Genomic DNA, 17,032 nt, shown 5'->3' with positions numbered 1-17,032 from the left:
CCAGGGGTTAACAAATAGCTACCACTGAAGAGGCACGTCCTGGTGGAATGAATGTAGGAACGGCAGGTCGGGGATGGTGAGATGGCCTGGTGAAGAGGCGCTGGTGCTTTGGGGAACACCGAGCAGCACACATGGGCTGGGATGCTGAGTGCATATCCTGGAAGGTCTTCAGTGCCAGGACAAGGAGCTCTTGTGTTCTCCTTGGGGCGTTTTTTAAAAAGCCATTTCTTTTTTTTTTTATAATTTTTATTTATTTTTCCCCCAAAGCCCCAGGAGATAGTTGTACGTCATAGTTGCACATCCTTCTAGTTGCTGTATGTGGGACGCGGCCTCAGCATGGCCGGAGAAGCGGTGCGTCGGTGTGCAGCCGGGATCCGAACCCGGGCCGCCAGCAGCGGAGCGCGCGCACTTAACCGCTAAGCCACGGGGCCGGCCCAAAAAGCCATTTCTTAATGCACAGTATTGCAGGGTCTACGGAAACCCAGCTGGTGCCCAGACTTCGCTGGGCTTGCAGAGGAACCACAGTCAACACAGCTTAGAAATCACTTTTCTGTAGGACTGGCCTCAACCTGACCCCGTTGTCACTGCCTTCCACTTTGGGGTGACCACGCTGTTTAAACCAAAAGAGACCTGTGAAAGCTTGTGAATGGGAACCTGCAGGGTGTAGATGTGATTGCATGGCCCTGGAGTCGTTCTTAGGATAGGTTGGTTGGAAAGTCCCAGCCAAGTTCCTCCAAGAAGTGGTCTGCTCAGCCCAGGAATTTTCAATAAGAGCTACCCTCTCTTCTCAGGTGTTGGCCGAATTTGTGGTCTTAAGGAAGCCTGAGGGCCAGAAGGCAGCCTTGGGAGAAGCCCTTTCTGTGGCAGTCAGAACCTTCTGTCCAGAGGAGAAGCCGCCCCCTCACCTGGACTTATGACCCGCGGCTTCGCCCCCAGCCCGCCCGTCGAGTTCCACAGGATGGGCTCCTTCCGCAGGCCCAGACCGCGCTTCATGAGCTCCCCGGTGCTCAGCGACCTGCCCCGATTCCAGGCAGCCCGGCAGGCTCTGCAGCTGAGCTCCAACTCGGCCTGGAACAGGTGAGGAGGCAGCTGGGCGTGGAGTGGGGGGCTGCTGAGGGCAGGACAGGGCCGGGGGGCCGGCTTAGCTTCTGCTGCTTCTGAGATCTCTGCTTCAGAAGGTCGTGATGAAATGGGCAATTGGTGAAGAGAGCACATTTCCCTTCGAGAACGTGTCCGTTAGCTTTCCTTGTCGTAGTAGAGGGGCAGCGGACCACTGGGGGCCTCTGGGCTCTCAGGGTCAGTTAAGCAGCCTGGACAGTTGGACTGGCACTTACACTTGCGGTTCGTGCTCATTAGTCACACTCCAGACTCTCCGACTGCCTGAAGGTGGAGCTGTGTATGTGACCTCAAGTACCTGTGACCTATTTGGGAGGATCAGACACGTATCTGCAAAAATATACCACTCATTAGCGGTATAAACCTGGATTGTCAGGACCTGTGAGCCACAGGTGGTTGGGAGAGGAGACACTGAGCCTTGTGAGGTGTCAGGCCGATCTCTTGTACCCTGAGCACTGAGTAGAGACTGAATCAATACTGTGTCTTGCATTTGTGTGGCTCCTGTTTTTCAAATCTATGCAAGTTACTCTTTGAATAAATTAAGTCCATCATTATTTTAAAGCATTACTGAATTCTTTGTAGTTTGGATCATTAGGGATTTTCTCAGTGAATACACAACTCTTATGTTGGGGATAAAGGGGAGGTCTCTGAAATGTTTTGATGTTAAATGGATCCTTGTTCCTTAAAAAAAAAAGGCCTGGGACCCTTGGAAAAGACAAGGTTGTAATCAGCTTCTTGCTGAAATACTGGGCTGGCGTCCCGGAGGACGTGGAGTCGAGACTTACCTGTGGCTCCTCCGGGGACTAACTATCCTGCCTGACACTTCGCAGGGGCGGGAATGGAAGGGGCCAGGCCAGCCCCAGTGAAATTCTTCCAAGGAGAGTACTATTAAAAAGGCAAGGAATTATCATTTCGTTTTAGCCCCGGATGCCCTGTGAAGACAGGGCCCTCCTAGCTGAAGGAACCCCAGGCTAGGTCGGCTCCTGCTTGCAGTAAATGCCATCTTGGCTTCTTCCAGCCCCAGTGGTGCTGGCAACACAGTTTCCTGGGAGCGGATCCCTCTGCCTCCCCTTCATTACCGCTGCTCCCCAGCAGGGCTGCCAGCCAGGCGAGGGAGGGAGACTGCCGGCCTGCGAGAAGGTGGGGGAGAGGGGCTGCTCTGGCTCCTTTCGGCCTCAGTCTTCCTTCCCCTCCAAGGACCCTGGGAAGGAAATAGTGGATTCCGGGGATGGAAAATGTGGCTGCGTTTGTGCCATGGGCTTCCCTGCCCTTCCGCCCGCCTCCAGCCCTGAGCTGATTGTTGAGATGGCCCCGGGGTGCAGATCCTCTCACTGGGGGTCGTTTCCGTTTTCCTGCAGCGTCCAGACTGCCGTGATCAACGTCTTCAAAGGGGGTGGCCTGCAGAGCAACGAGCTGTATGTGCTGAATGAAAGCATCAGGTACGTGCAGGCCGGGCCGGGCGCTCCCCGTGGGCCTGGGCGGGGGTAGAGGGGCCACCCCACCGGGGACCTGACCTTAAGTCTTGTTTTCTGCTTGGTTCTTGTTGCTGCTTCTGCCGGCTTTTATGTGGCTCTTACGGCTGTTAAGTTCTGAGACCCTCATCTGTCTAGACTTCTGACCCAGGGAGATCCAGCCATTTGTTCACGTATGTAGTGGGGGGGTGGGGCGTAGGAGGCAGAACATTGAGAAATGTCACTGTCATTTATTCTGTAAAAGCTGATTGTGTCCTGCTGAACCATTAGCCCCCATATTAGGCAAGATGGTGGTTGGAACCAGCCTACTTGGGATTTTAAAGCTGAACTCCCTTTTCCTGACTGAGGGACTTAGCAATTTCTTTGTGCCTCGGTTTCCTCTGATGTGAAGCAGGGATAGGAAATGTGCCTACTTCCATAGGATTCTTGTGAAGATTAAATTGAGTTATTATATAAATAATCTGTTAGAACACAGTTGGAGCCCACTAAGTACTTGGTACTCGTAGCTCTTAGCATCATTGTCAGTAAGTTTTGGTGATACAACCCTTTATAAGACATTGTCTTTGAGGAGTTTATTGTCTTCCAGAATCTTCCCAGTAGAGCAATGTCTGCTTTTCATTCATTCATTCATTCATCAAATATTTGAGTGCCTCCCTATTGGCCAGGCACTGGAGAGGCAACAATGAACAAAGACAGACATGGACCCTGTCCTCCTGGAATTTATGTTCAGTTGGGGAGATCATCATAAGTCAACTAATCACACATGTGAAATGTCAAAGTGCTCCTGTGACAGCTGCTGTACCACAGCTGATCTGATGACAGCAGATGGGAGTATGACTTGACCTTGCCAAGGACAGGAATGGTGGATGTGGTGCTTGTGCTGTGATCTGAAGCATCAGTGGAAATTAACCAGGTGAAGAGGGCTCAGGTGGTGGAAACTGCAGGTGCAAAGGTCCTGTGGTGGCAATGAGCAAGGAACTGAAAGAAGGCCCCTGTACCTACAGCAGCGGAGGTCGGGTGGTGGTGTGGCTGGGTATGTTTTGGTGGAATGAGGGCAGAAGGGCAGGCGGGGCCCCGAGCACCAGGGTCTCCTGGGGACAGGAGGTTGAACGTCTGGTCTTTTAATGCCCCAGTATTCATTCCTCTCTGGTGTGTTAAGTGCAGAACATCAAGGCTGACCTGGAGTGAGCAGAACAATAAACAAGGCCATTATTCGGGTCCTGTTGACACTGAGTTACCACCTGTGTTAAGGGTCAGTGAGGTGTTTTAAGAGCTCTGCTTTCATTAAAACCTTTTGAGCTCAGAAGTAAACAGAGTTGTGTTAAATTTCTACCCATGCACTTGAATTTCACATAATAATTACACAAACATGGAAAGAGACATTACGGATCATTTATCCCAAGGCCTCCTCCTTTTGCAGAGGAGGAAACTGAGGCCCCAAAAAGTGGGGTGTCAGGGGCAAAGCTGGGTCAGCCAACCCCCGAGTTGCAAGAGCTCAATTTTAATGTAAGAACTAAGATCCTGGCTACTCCGTGAGGGTTCTTTAGCTCACAATAGCAGTATAAATAAATAAAACAGTGACTCAGGAGCATGCTAATTGTTCCTCACATCGGGACACTGATCCTGAAATTGTACTTAAAATCTTTGTTTGTGGGCAGCTGGGGAGAGTGAGGGCCATGCCCGATTTCACCAGCCCTGTTAGCCCCGGGGCTGCGAACTCGGGTCTTCTAGATGGGTGAGGTTGGCCTGGGTGCATGGAGGTGAGAGCTCACCCTCTGTGGAAAGGGGGTCACCCTGGGGGAACACAGGTCCAGTGACATATCATCTTATTTCTCAAGAAGAACTGGAAATTGAGATTTTTATGTGAAATTTCCTGGCTTTCAGATGTTGATAAATAATCCAAATTTCCCCAAACATTGGTACAGGCCAAAGAAAACACATTAGTGGGCTGAAAGTGGTCAACAGGCTATCCGTTTACAAGATTGGCCATGGCACACACAGGGTGGCATCCGAGATTCTCACACTCGGGCCACACGAGTGGGGAGAAGGGAGCTGTGTGGATGGAGGTGCCGGGAGCGCCAGGCAGCTTTCACATCTGTCAACACATTCAGCCCTCCTCACAGCTCTGTGAGGCAGCCATTGTTATGGGTAGTTTATCCACAAAATTGTGGATGAGAGAAACCAAATAACTCGTCCAGGGTGACAAGTGATGGACGGTGGAGTCAGGGTTTTAACTCCTGCCTCCCTTAGACGCCTGTGCTAGTCAGCTCAGCTGCCCTAATAAATACCGTAGCCTGGGTGGCTTAAACAGTTGACAGTCATTTCTTATTGTTCTGGAAGCTGGGAAGCCCAGGATCAAGGTGCTCGTGGATTCGGTTCCTGGTGAGACCCCTCTTCCTGGCCGCCATCTGCTGAGTCCTTGAGTGGCCTCTTTGTGTACGTGAGGTGGGGAGAGCAACCTTTCTGGTGTTCCTCAGTATAAGGACACTAATCCCATCATGAGGGTCCCGCCTTTGTGACCTCATGGAAACCTAATTACCTCCCAAAGGCCCATCTCCAAACACCACCATGTTGGAGGGTATGGCATCAACATATGAATGGGGGGGCACGGTTCAGTCCACAGAAACACCTTTGCACCATATTGTAGTGTCAGTGGGAGGTTTTAGGTTGGAAACAAGGTTAAGCCGATGGTCTTGATCTTTCTGCTGTCATTCCTTTCACGAGGCCTCTGGGACCTCATCTCTCATCATGTGCTGTGATTCTTAACTCCCCTCTGAGGAGCATGACACTCCCCCAAACCCCCTTTCCAGTGTTGGGTTTAGGGGAGGCTGCTGGCTGTTCCTCTCTCTGTTTTGAGCAATTTTCAGGCTGGTGAGAAATACATAGGGTTGGGGTTTGAAACTGATTGCACAGATGTGAATTGAGCCCAGACCAAGTCAAAGCTTATTGAAAAACCAAAAACCAGAGTTTCGATTACCCATGTTCTGTACCTTCCATCTTCTGGCCTTCTCTAGGGTGGTGGTTAGAGTGGAGATGGGCTTTCCCGTCACAGACACTCAGGGCGTAACTGAGCACGTGAACCGCATCCCAGGCACCTACTTGACCTGGTCCCAAGTTGAATGAAGTGAGCTGACCTGCACGTGTGCCCACATCTGTGTGTGCCTGTGTGGAAATAACACAGCTGCCCTTACTTCAGTCATTAAGATGCCCAAACGGACCTGCCACTCTGGTTGCATTCGAACAGACAATTGGGTTTCCCTTTTCCCTTTCTCTTCTGTTTTCTTTTGGAAGACTTGTTCTCAGAATAGATCCATAAACTCAGCAAGGTTGAGGCATGACCAGTGGGGAGGGCGTGTGTGTGAGGACGGGGACACAGGATGTAGGCGTGTAGGGAAGACGATGGAAGGAGAGAAAGCTAAGTTACTCTCAAGCCCATTTTTCCGTCAATTGTGACAGTCCTACTATGTGCACAAAGGTCTGTGCCAGGTTCACTAGAATTTTTTAACTTGTTAAGACAGTTGCTTCTGGGCTCAGAGAGGCTGGGGATCAAGATTAGACTAGCTGTGTGACCTTGGGCAAGTTGCTTTCTTTTTCTAAGTCTTTTTTTCTTGTATAAAGTGGAGATGATAATCGCATCAACCTCACGGTGGTTGGGAGGAGGGAGATAATGCTAACAACGTCATTAGTACAGGATCCGGTGCATAATAAATGTTAGCCATTATTCTTCCTATTATTGTGAAAATTTAGCAATAATAAAGTGATAAGTGATGGGCGAGTGCCAGGTGTGAGAGCACAGGGCGCTGTCATGAAGGGCCGTGAACAGTCCTGTATCAGGATTTCTTTAGCGTTCAGATGGGGTGAGCTCACTCTCACTTTGAACTAGAGAGGTCCAGGACAGGCCTCTCCAAGAATGTGCTGGACTTGAAGTTGGGGTGAGGCTAAGTTCTTACAAGGAGAGCCAGCTGTTTCTCCTATCTGCAGAGACGAGAACAAGAGGAAATGACTCTCTCAGTTCTCCATTCTCCTCAAGCCAAACATGAATAAACTTTGATGGATTGTCCAAGTCCAGTTGCAAAGCCTAAATCTGCTTCCCTGGGTCACCCCAGCCAGCCCTGGCCATCTTCATAACTGTGGAGTTAGGACGTTTCTGGGAAATGTGAATTCACTGAACTGTTAGCCAATGCAGAGAATGACCAGGAAGGGACAAGTTTTATGTAAGTGGGTCCTGAAAGGCAGTCATTACAAACAATTGGTTCTTTCTTTTAAGACATGTCATCAAAACTTAACTCCAGTTTAAATTGTAGCCAGTAGACTTTGGGATAGCTATGAGGAAGAACTTTGGACTAAGAATCGTCAAGTTCTAAAACACATTATTTGATCAAGAGAAGGGTGTGGAGATCTTTAAAAAACAAATTCATCAGGAATGTCACACCTCAATAAAGTAACAAGTTTTCCCCAAAGAAAAGTTAGGGCACAGAGTCTGTCAACATGAAGACAAAAATCAGAATATTTTCTATTGAAACTGCCTCAGAAAGCAGCACTTGCACATTGTTATATCCCTAAAGGCAAGAAGAGGACTCTTCAGAAGAGACATATTCCAGTGAAATCCCTAGCTGTCACCATCTCCAGTTCTGCCTGCCCTGAATTTCCATCCGCCCTGGCTTGGGCTGTCCCGGGTGTCTTCTTGGTTTAAACTCTCTGTGGGGCATTGATGTGGTTTTCCACACTGCTCTCCAGCCTCAGTCCTGATGTGGCTGCATTTTGGCAGTGGGAACAAGTCTGGGTTAGAGGTTTGGGTTTCATGAACTCTTCCAGGAACAAGAGTGGCCAAACTCTCTGACGCAGGAGCATGCTCTTCCTAAACATTCGTTTGAGCCAACTATTCTACTGATTGTGTGTGACCAAGAAGAATAGAAAAGGGAGAAACCTATAATTGATGTGTACTGGTTCTTATAAGCGCTTTCACTTTCTGATTGGTTGGGGGAGGTGTAGAGGGAGAGGTCTTGGATTCACTTAGTCAATGAATATCCGTGGCGTGCTCTGCCGGGTTCTGGGCTAAGTCTTGGGGTAGCCATTGAAGTAGGTGTTTCTTGCTCTTGGGGAGCCTAATGCAGGGTGAGGGGGGAACTGAACAGGCGGTTATCATACAGTGTTTTAGGTGGGGTGATTGCAGAATCCAGGGTGCTGGGGGGTGCAGAGGAGGGGCACATAATTATCTGGAGGAAAGTGGGAGCTCGGTTGAAATCTGAAGGATGAGCGAGTGGGAGTCAGGTGGAAAGGGCGACTGAGGATGTAACGTTCCTGCCACCACTCTCTCCATGCCCTCCCACCTGCTCCTTCTCCCTGGGAGGATTTTTTTCTCTGCAGAAATAAATGCTCAGACATGAGGTTTCCGGAAACCAGAGATGAGTTATCTGCAGCTGGCCTGAGGCAGGAAATTCACATTTTCCTTCTCGCTCCAACCACCCTGCCTCTTCTGTTTTTGCTGGGAGGGAGGCAGCGTGAAGGAAACCCCAGAGATTTTCACGGAAAGAGGAGGTTCCAAGAATTGTGCTTGATCTTCGACAGGTCCTAGCTGACACGTCCGCCTGAGTCCGTTGGCTGCCCAAACCCCAAAGGGAAGCCCACCTGAGATGGTCCCATCTCTGTAAGGGCGTCAGGGAGAGCCGGGGGGAGAGGAGGAGAGCCCGGGTGCAGCGCCCAGGCTGGCAGAGTGGGCCAGTCTGAGGTGCGATTCCAGAAGGTCAGGAGAACAGCAGATGTTCACGTGGTGTTCCGTGTGTGCCAGGCTCTAAGTGTTATGTGTACATTAACTCTTAAAACCCACTACACCCTGTGAGACAGGTCCTATCTCCCTCTCTTACAGATGAGGAAGTGGCAGCACAGAGAGGTGGAATAACTTGCCCGGGTCATACAGCTAGTTAGCACAGTCACGTGTCACTTAACGACAAGGGCACATTCTGAGAAACACGTCGTTCGGCAACTTTGTCGTTGTGTACATCAGAGTGTACTTGCACAAACCTAGATGGTATAGGCTACCACACGCCTGGGCTCTGTGGGACTATCTTATGGGACCACCATTGTACATGTGGTCCATCATTGACCAAAACGTCGTCATGTGGCGCGTGACTAGCTGAGCTGGGATTTGAACCCAGGTCTCCCGTGTCCTTAAACTGTAAGTAGGCTGCAAGAGGCACACAGAGCCAGCATCGTCCAGATTTAGGCCTGACGTCCCTGGGCATAGATGCATTAATAGATCATGAGGTAAGCGGTGTGCTGTCCTCTGAGGACCCTAGTCTGGGAGGGCTTATGGTGAGGTCTTCTCTTTTTGGCCCAGGTCCCTCTTCCTGTCTATGTGTTGACACCTGTGTCTGCTCCGGCTGAGACTTGACTTTGGGGGCTGGAGGAGTAGTTAGAGGGAAGGGGCAAACTGGAAACCTCCAGGGCTGGCCCATGTGGGTGGCCTGCACAGTAGAAATCTGGACATCTCCCCTAAAAATCCAGGCGGAGTTCACAGCGGGCACCACTGGACCCACAGTCTGGCCTGGAACTGGTCAGCAGGAGCTGAAGCCTGGCTGCTGGCTCTGGAGGAGCTTGCTGCAGCCGCTGCTGTTGGTGCCCACCTGCCCCGCGGGCATGGGGTACCACTGGCTCACGTGCCGGTTGGCCTCCGTTTGAGTTGGGATCTGCCAGTGTACGGCCCCAGCAAGGCTCTGAGCATCAGTCTCCTCATCTGCAAAATGAGGGTAAATTCCTACCTGGGAGGCTATTGGAGAGTTCCAGATGCTGTGTGCCAACTCCTAGCGTCGTGCATGTGATGTAATTAGGAGCCCAGTAAATGCTCTTTGTTGGTTTTCTCCATCTTTTTCACCGTCCCCACTGCCACCCAGTGGGGTGCAAAAAACAGAGAAGTGTGGGCATCCTAGCATTTTACCTGAGCATGGACGTCACCTCCAGTGGGCCCCAGGAGGATGGAGCGAAGGAGGAAAGAGGGGTTTCCATAAGTTACTGCTTAAAAGATGCTGCCTGCTTGATACACGTCCTGTGCAGAAGCGGGGTGGCTCATCTTCGGAGGACTGAACAGTCCAAGTGGACGGGTGCTGACAGCTGCAGAGTCGGGCATAGGACCCCGGAGGGCCCCTGCTGTGCCAGGGTCACGAGGAGGTCAGGGCGGAGGGTCTGGGTAGCTGGGGCAGCCCCTAATTGCCAGATGGCACAGAAGTATTTAACAACCGACAAGGCTGTCCCGACTTGTGCTGGCTGAACGTTAGCCCCGCGGCACCCGTCTCCACGCTGCGGCGTCATCCTCTGGGATTGGCTGCCTTGCATCTCACTCTGTGCAAGGGAGATGGTGGCTCGTGGCCGAGGAGATTTCTCTGCATCGCTTCCGCCTCTCCCTGCTCTGCCTGCCGTCCTGTCGTCCCTGTGCCTCTGGACCAGCCGGGATCCAGCTCCGGCAGCGCCTCGTCTCCCTTCCAGCACACAGGAGCGGGAAGCTGAGTTGACAAGAGCGTGAGGGGCGACATGGCCGGTGTGTGTAATAACAGGAAATCCTGTCATCGGGGGTGGTGTCTCGCCCTGTCAGCCTGGGAGGTGAGGGGGTGAGATAATACAGACAGTCAGTGGTTCCCCATTTGTTCCCTAGTATGGCCCTTTTCCTCCTGACTGAACTTCATGCCCGTTTCCCCTTTGGGGTGGGTCCCACATAAGCATTCCCTTCCTGTTACTCTCAGGTCCCCCCACTTCCTTCTCCTTCTAGCTCAATGGCTGCTGCTGCTGCTGCTGCTGGTGAGCAGCGGAAGTCTGTCTTCAAATGAAGCCCTGCATGGAAGTCCAGTATGGGAAACCGATGAAGCGGGAGCTGCTTACGCTGAGATGTTGCTCCATCGCGTCTCTAAGTCCCCCGACCCTTTCCCCAGGCTCTGCCTCTACCATCCTACCCCCACCTCTTTCAGGATGGTCCATCCCGCTTCATGAGGTTCTCCCAGGTCATTCATGCCAGGTTGAGGAAATGCTGGCCCTTTTCAGAAGATGCTGAGAAGCGGTAGAACGGAGTTCTTAGGAGGATGAGCCTCGGGGTCAGACAGACCTGGGTAGAAGTGTGGAGCTGGCACTTGCCGAGCCTTGCCATGTGCCAGGCACTGTTCTAGGGACGAACCGGCCCAGGATTAACTCGTTTAGCCTTGTAATAATCCTGTGGAGTGGAGTAGGTGTCCTTATTATCCCCAAATTCCAGGAGAGGAAATGGGTACAGGGACTAACCTGTGAAGTTACCTTGCAAGGGTGATGGCTCACAGCAGCTGCTACGCTGCTCAGTCAGGCTTCAGAGCCCGGCAGCTGCCTCCAAACCCTCACACTCCGTGAGACTCCTCTCGTCTCTGACCTGTGCTTGCCGCGCACCCTCCTTGGTGACCTCGGAGGGAGTCCATTTCCTTGTGTATAAAAAGTGGAGATATTACTACTTCCTTATAGTTTTGTTTTAGGCTTAAATGAGGAAATACATTGTTGACAGTGGTTTCTGGCACTTAGCAAGTGTTCAGTAAACTTTGGAGAAAAAAAAGTCAGGCTCTGTCCTAGGAGGAATTTGTTTTTCTTCCTTTTTTTTTGCTCCAATGAGTAATTACTTTGCTGTTTCCGGGGAAGAAACCCTAGGAAAGGGTAGAAAAAGTGGAAGGCAGGCTGCCGGGTTCTAGGCCTCTGTGCCTGGGAGGAATCTGCATCCTCATTGTTGGGAATCATGTTGGGAATCAGGATTTTCATCTTTCATTTGTGTCTAGGGAACCACAGACCACAGGCTCTTCAATTCTGTTGTCTTTCTCCTGCTTTTCAAGCTAAACTGGCAAACTGAGGAAGGTTACAGCTGAGCTGTCCCTCTGTGAATTTAGGTCTGCGTGTCTCTAATACCTTGATTCTTTCACTCTGAAACTTTGGAGAAGGTGATGCTCCTGGGCCTCATGAGCTAGTGGCCCTGCTGGGAGCAGATTACCGTCCGTACTCTGGTGCATGCTTTCCTGCTGGCATCCAGCACCATGTCCAACTCGGGAGGTTTGCAATATATGGTGTGTGTCCATGAATTAACTCGTGGTCCCTATTCTCTGTCAGTCGCTCTTTCCTTTTTTGGAGGGAATCTACTGCCCAGTTCCCCTGGAGATGGTACAACAAGACAGGGGTGGAAAATCCCTCTTTCTCTTGGTTCAGCTAAGGTCAGGGTAAGTTTTTCAGAAGAACCCTTTCCTCATAAACCAGTGCAAGCAGAATAAACACAGAGTATAGGAATAGACTGTAGGTTTTGCAATATGACTCAGCCGCGGTCTCCTCTCTGGTTGGCTCGGCCAGCTTTGCTTTTCCCTCACTCGCTCTCTCCGGTTCAGTTCTCAGGTTACCAGCCCAATGTGGGTTTGGGTTGGCAGGGTCTCAGACTCTGTGGGATCCTCTGATACCCCTACGACAGTCTGCTTCCTGATCCTGTGCCCTTGATGGGAACTCACTGCCACAATTCCTTCTCCGCTTCAAGGCAGCTGGTGGTAACCTTGGTGGTGGTTATTGTTAATTAAAAAAATTGTTTTTAGTGTTTTTGAATCAGATTGCATTCACAGGGTACAAAAATTTTAAATATATAATGAGATATACAGTGAAGCATCTCCCTCCCCTGTACCCTAGAAACCCAGTTCCCATCCCCCACCAAAGATAACTATTTAAAACAGTAGTTAATTGGCTGTTCTTCCAGAGCATCTTTATGCATATATAAGGAATATTTATGGAGAAGTAGCTAGGCATACTCGACAATGTATGTGAGCTCCACAGACTGGGGTCTGACGACATGGTGTGGCCTCAGGACATTGTGTCCTAACTCCAGGGAATCAGGTTTGCTAGCGTGTTTTGTTGTCGTACTTAATTTCCAGCTTCACCCTTCTCCGGCCTCTTACTTGGGGAGAGGGAGAGGAGGAGACAAAACCCAGGGCATTTGTATATCGTTTTAAAAATGCGTGTGTGTTTTGTGTGTTTAAAAGTCAAGGTACTATATATTCTATTTCAAAGGGCATTACTGGAAACCAAATCATATCACTATTACAGAACAGCAAGTTAGAGCAGATTTGATAAATAAATTTGTTGGTAATGTGTAAATAAAGGTATGTATTCTTTTCTTCTTCGCTTTTCACAAGGTAGCATATTATACACACTGTTCTGCATCTTGCTTTTTCTTAATGTAATTTAGATCTTTTCATATCATTACTTAGAGCACTAAGATCTTCATTTTGTTTTTTTACAGCTGCATAGAATTCCATTGTATGGATGGAATTACGATTTTTTTATGAGCACTTTATTGCTGCACATTTATGTTCATTCCTATATTTTGCTGCAGAGGAAACTCTGCACGTATGTGCAGTGACCTTGTCTAACTCCTAACATGCTCAGGCAGAAATGCGATGGGATTTTGTAAGGGACAGAGCGGCTTACTGAATTGCCAGCCCAGGACAATAGAATGTTGACGTAATTGATCAGGTGGAGTCTATTCCCTTCCGATAAATCTGTGTAACACTACCTGGTGGAGAGGATTTTGAACTTGGGATTTGATAGAAGGAAAAATGTGTGGTTCTTTTACCATCCCTGGTTAGAGTCCATTACGTTTAAAGTATACAAAGCAGATTCCCACCCCTGTGTCTGGCCCCTCCTCAGTAAAGGACCGAGGATCACCCTTATCCAGGCGCTGGAAGCATCTGTCCCTGTTCTGCTGCTTTATTCTCGTGCATCACCATCTCGGCGCCCCTTCATGGCTGCTTCTAGCTTCAGAGTCCTTTCTGCTACGCCCTTGTCTTTTCTGTTGCGCCAGGTTCACTCGTAGCCCCTGCTCCTTTGTTAGCTGGTTGCTACCCCAGGCTTTGTCTTCCTGGAACGCTCTGCAGAATTCTGCCGTTGGCCGTGGCTCACCGGCCCTGGCTGTGACATAAGGATGCCGTGCCTTCCCCTTCACTGTGAGCTGCAGCCTTTCTGCCCTCCCTGGCAGGCTGGGGAGGAGACCCCTTGGATTCCTCAGTGGGCTGACATCATGACGCTCCCGAGTACCCCTGTGAAATGCCAGTGGGCAGTAATCACCTGTTTAATCACGGCCAGCCCCAATGAATGATTTTACACTTGGGTCGATCCCTCCTCCACCTTGCTCCAGGAGGATTTCCATAGTTCTTGACTTTGCAGGCATATCCTTACCCCGACCTCTATCTCTGTTTTACCTGAAGCATCTTCATGAGCACAGTGGTTTCTCAGTGTGGGTTCCTTGGGGGCACCTGTTCCATAGCATGTTATTTGGTCTCAGAACCATGTTAGTCCCTCAACTTGGTGAGTACCCAAGATATGCTTGGGAAACTCTGTTCGAAATAGCCCATTACTAGGACTTGTTTTTCTATTTTTTGATGAAGGTTGGCTTCTGCACCTATGGTTGTGAGGCCTCCCAATGGCTGTGAAGACTTGGTGGGGAGATGTTTCTCCCTCTAGCAGTCAGAAGCAGCCTCCCTGCCTCTTCCTGTTTCGAAGCCTCCCTCTGGGGCTGCCCACTGCGTTTCTGTTTCCTGTCTGAGAGATGCCGCTGGCCCTGCAGAGCAGCGATGACCGATCTGCTCCTGGCCCAGTGGCTGGTGAAGGCTTCCCTGTCTCTGTCAGACCTGCCCACATCTCGGGCAACCCTCAGGCTGGTGGTTGGGGTGGCCTTCCAGGAGCCTCCCATTAAGTTGCATCTCAAAATGCAGTATCCACCACAGAGTTTCTGTCATGGGAAAAGGAAGGTATTTTCCTTGCTCAACACCTGTTTGCAGCTTTCCAGGGCTCTTCTGGCATAGAAATTTCGATCACGATGTCTCTCCTGTCTCAATCCTGTCGTGTCCGTGTTCTGCACACAATGACATCTCCCTGTCACTTCCTGTTTATCCTGCAGTGACCTGTGGGGACGCCTTTGGGGGAGTGAACACCCAGCAGGTGTCGTCCGGAGCTTGAGCGTTTGCTCCTTAATAACCAGGGCTGGTGGGATGAGTAAATGACATCATCTGAAGTCGTGAGGAGTGTGCCCCTAGGGAATTCATTGGCTCTGGGAGCCAGTTACTCTTGATTTTAGTTCTCTCACCTTGTTGGGATCAAATTAAAGAAAGAACGGTAGGGGTGGTCCCATGGTTGGTCCCGGGGAGAAGGAGATCTGGTGCCAAAACCTCTCTTTTCTATTTGAGTTTTTTTAGCACTTAAGACTCTGAACTTATCTTGTGAGTGTATTTAGCAACATGCTATCTCCCTTGAGAACAGAAGCCGGCTGAGGGCAGAGGCCTCGTCTGCCTTGTTCGCTCTGTATGCCTGGTGCCAGGACAATCTCTAGCACGTAACGAACAACTCACAGCTGTTGCCTGGATAAATAAAACCTACCTGTTCTCCCCATCGTGGTCCCCTTTGAAGGACTGCCTCAGCCCCTCGGGGATGAGTGGCAAGACCACCCAAACCATGGCACCCACTTGAATGTCTGATGGGTCTGGAGGAGAGACAGGCTGGAGTTATGGGAGAGATGTCAAGTTTGCAGAAGGGCTGGATTAAAGTCTTTACCACTAACTTATTTGGGGACCTCTCTCAGCCTCAACTTCTTTATCTGTACAAGAGGGATAATAACTGCCCACCCCCCTTCACACACATGCACACACACACACACACACAGATACATTACAATCCTTGGTTGAAGAATGTATGAAAAATGCATTTTAAACCATTATGTCTGCAAATAGGGAGGATTACAAAATTGTGGTCTTTCCTTTCCTTGCTTTTTTGGCTTCGCATGGAGCGCTGTGCCCTGGCCTGCCTCCACCAACTCTGCTACAATTAGGGTCTCCTGTGCTGCCCTCTTGAGATGGTTGTTTTTGTGGGGTGAACTAAGGAGTGGGTCCCTTTCTCAGATTCCATCACCCCGATTCCCTAATAACCCCGGGGGGTGGAAAGGGCCTAGGAAAGTGCACTCCCTTCGTAGGCCTGGCGGGTCCCTGAGCCCGGGGGGAGTGCTCCATCAGTGCACACGGCCGTGGACTGGTCGCCAGGAGCTGTACCATCACGGGCTGCATGACAGTGCTTCTCTCTCCCCAGGCGGCTGCTGAAGAGTGAACTCGGGTCCTTCATCACAGACTATTTCCAGGTAAGCTGTGTGGGTCTGAGCACCATCATTATTGTGCATGTGGGTGCGTGTACTGTAAGGGATGGTTGGTGGTGCGCACCTGGGCATTCCTTCTACATCCCGGGTGATGTATACCGAGGCCCTCCTGTGTGCCAGGCACCGCGGGCAGTGGCTGCGGGGGAGCGCGAGGTGGGTGTGGCCCATGCCCTCACAGAGATGACAGTCTCGGGCAGTGGGTCTCAGGACCCCTTTAGGCTCTTAAAAATGATCATGTATTGGGTTATCGCTGTCTTCACCATATTAGAAATTAAACCTGAGAAACTTTAAAATATGCCTGAATTCAGTTAAAAAATAAACGTATTACATGTTAGCATAAAGAGCATTTTTATGAAAAACGACTTTTTCAGAATAAATAATAGTTAGAAAAGTGCATTGTTTTATATGTTTGCAAATCTCTGCACCGTCTGGCTTCATAGGAGGTAGCCGGATCCTCGTACCTGCTTCACAGCCAGTCTATTGAGATATTGCACTTCTTGGGAAAACTCTGTGGTGCACTCTTGGAGGATACAAGGAAGAAGGCAAATAACAGCTCAGTGTTATTCAGAAAATAGTTTTGACCATGTGGAAAAGGTCTGGGGGATCCCCCAGGGGACCCCACCCCACGTGTTGAGAACTGCTGCTGTGGTGACGTTCCCTTCCGCCACGTATGGTATCTCATTGGGTGTAATTAGAAGTACCCTGCAGCCGTGTTACTTCTTGTCACTGATCCTCTTGGTCTGTTCTGTTCAAGATGGAACCGGATCAGACAATCTGACATCCCTTCTGCCTAAACACCATTACTGTGGGGCTAATGAGTTCAAGGTTCCAGACTCAATCAGAGGATGGTTTCTAGTCTTCTGACACGAGCTGCCTTCCTGACTCCAACCAAAGGCACATGCGGGAGGTGTGGGAAGGTGTGTGGCGAGTCACGGGGTGATGTTTGAGTGAAGTCAGAGTGCCCACTTTTCACTTATTAGCTGAGTGGTCTTGGGCAAGCTGCTTTAATCTCTCTGTGCCTCGGTTTCCCCATCTGTAAAATGGGAATAAAAATATGACGTACCTTGTAGGTCACTGTGTGGTTTACACGAGGTAGCACACGTCAAGCTGAGTATTGTATGGGTGTGGGCGCAGCAAAGGGGTTGGTTAAGAACATGGCTCTTAAAGCCAGACTGCCTGGGTTCAGTGCCCAGCATAGCCACTTACTAGCTGTGTGACCTTGAGAGCAAGTTGCTTTACCTCTCTGTTTTAGTTTCCTGTTCTGTAAAACAGGGTT

The 17,032-nt window shown here is 50.2% G+C and overlaps 1 protein-coding gene across 2 annotated transcripts in view; it reads left to right on the top strand.

Moving 5' to 3' along the window:
- Positions 1-17,032, top strand: part of PRR5L (proline rich 5 like) — a 73,310-nt gene that overhangs the window by 19,402 nt on the left and 36,876 nt on the right. For both annotated transcript variants that reach the window (XM_087423124.1, XM_004436872.3), the window contains exons 2-4: positions 792-1,077; positions 2,475-2,555; positions 15,693-15,741. In XM_087423124.1, coding sequence (XP_087279250.1) covers positions 914-1,077; positions 2,475-2,555; positions 15,693-15,741 — 294 coding nt within the window. In that variant the 5' untranslated portion in view covers positions 792-913. The remainder of the gene's footprint in view (positions 1-791; positions 1,078-2,474; positions 2,556-15,692; positions 15,742-17,032) is intronic.

This window comes from Ceratotherium simum, chromosome 34 (assembly GCF_057802395.1).
Source record: "Ceratotherium simum simum isolate JZ-2026a chromosome 34, ASM5780239v1, whole genome shotgun sequence".
Taxonomy (NCBI): Eukaryota; Metazoa; Chordata; class Mammalia; order Perissodactyla; family Rhinocerotidae; genus Ceratotherium; species Ceratotherium simum.
This window is presented reverse-complemented; position numbering and strand designations above follow the sequence as displayed.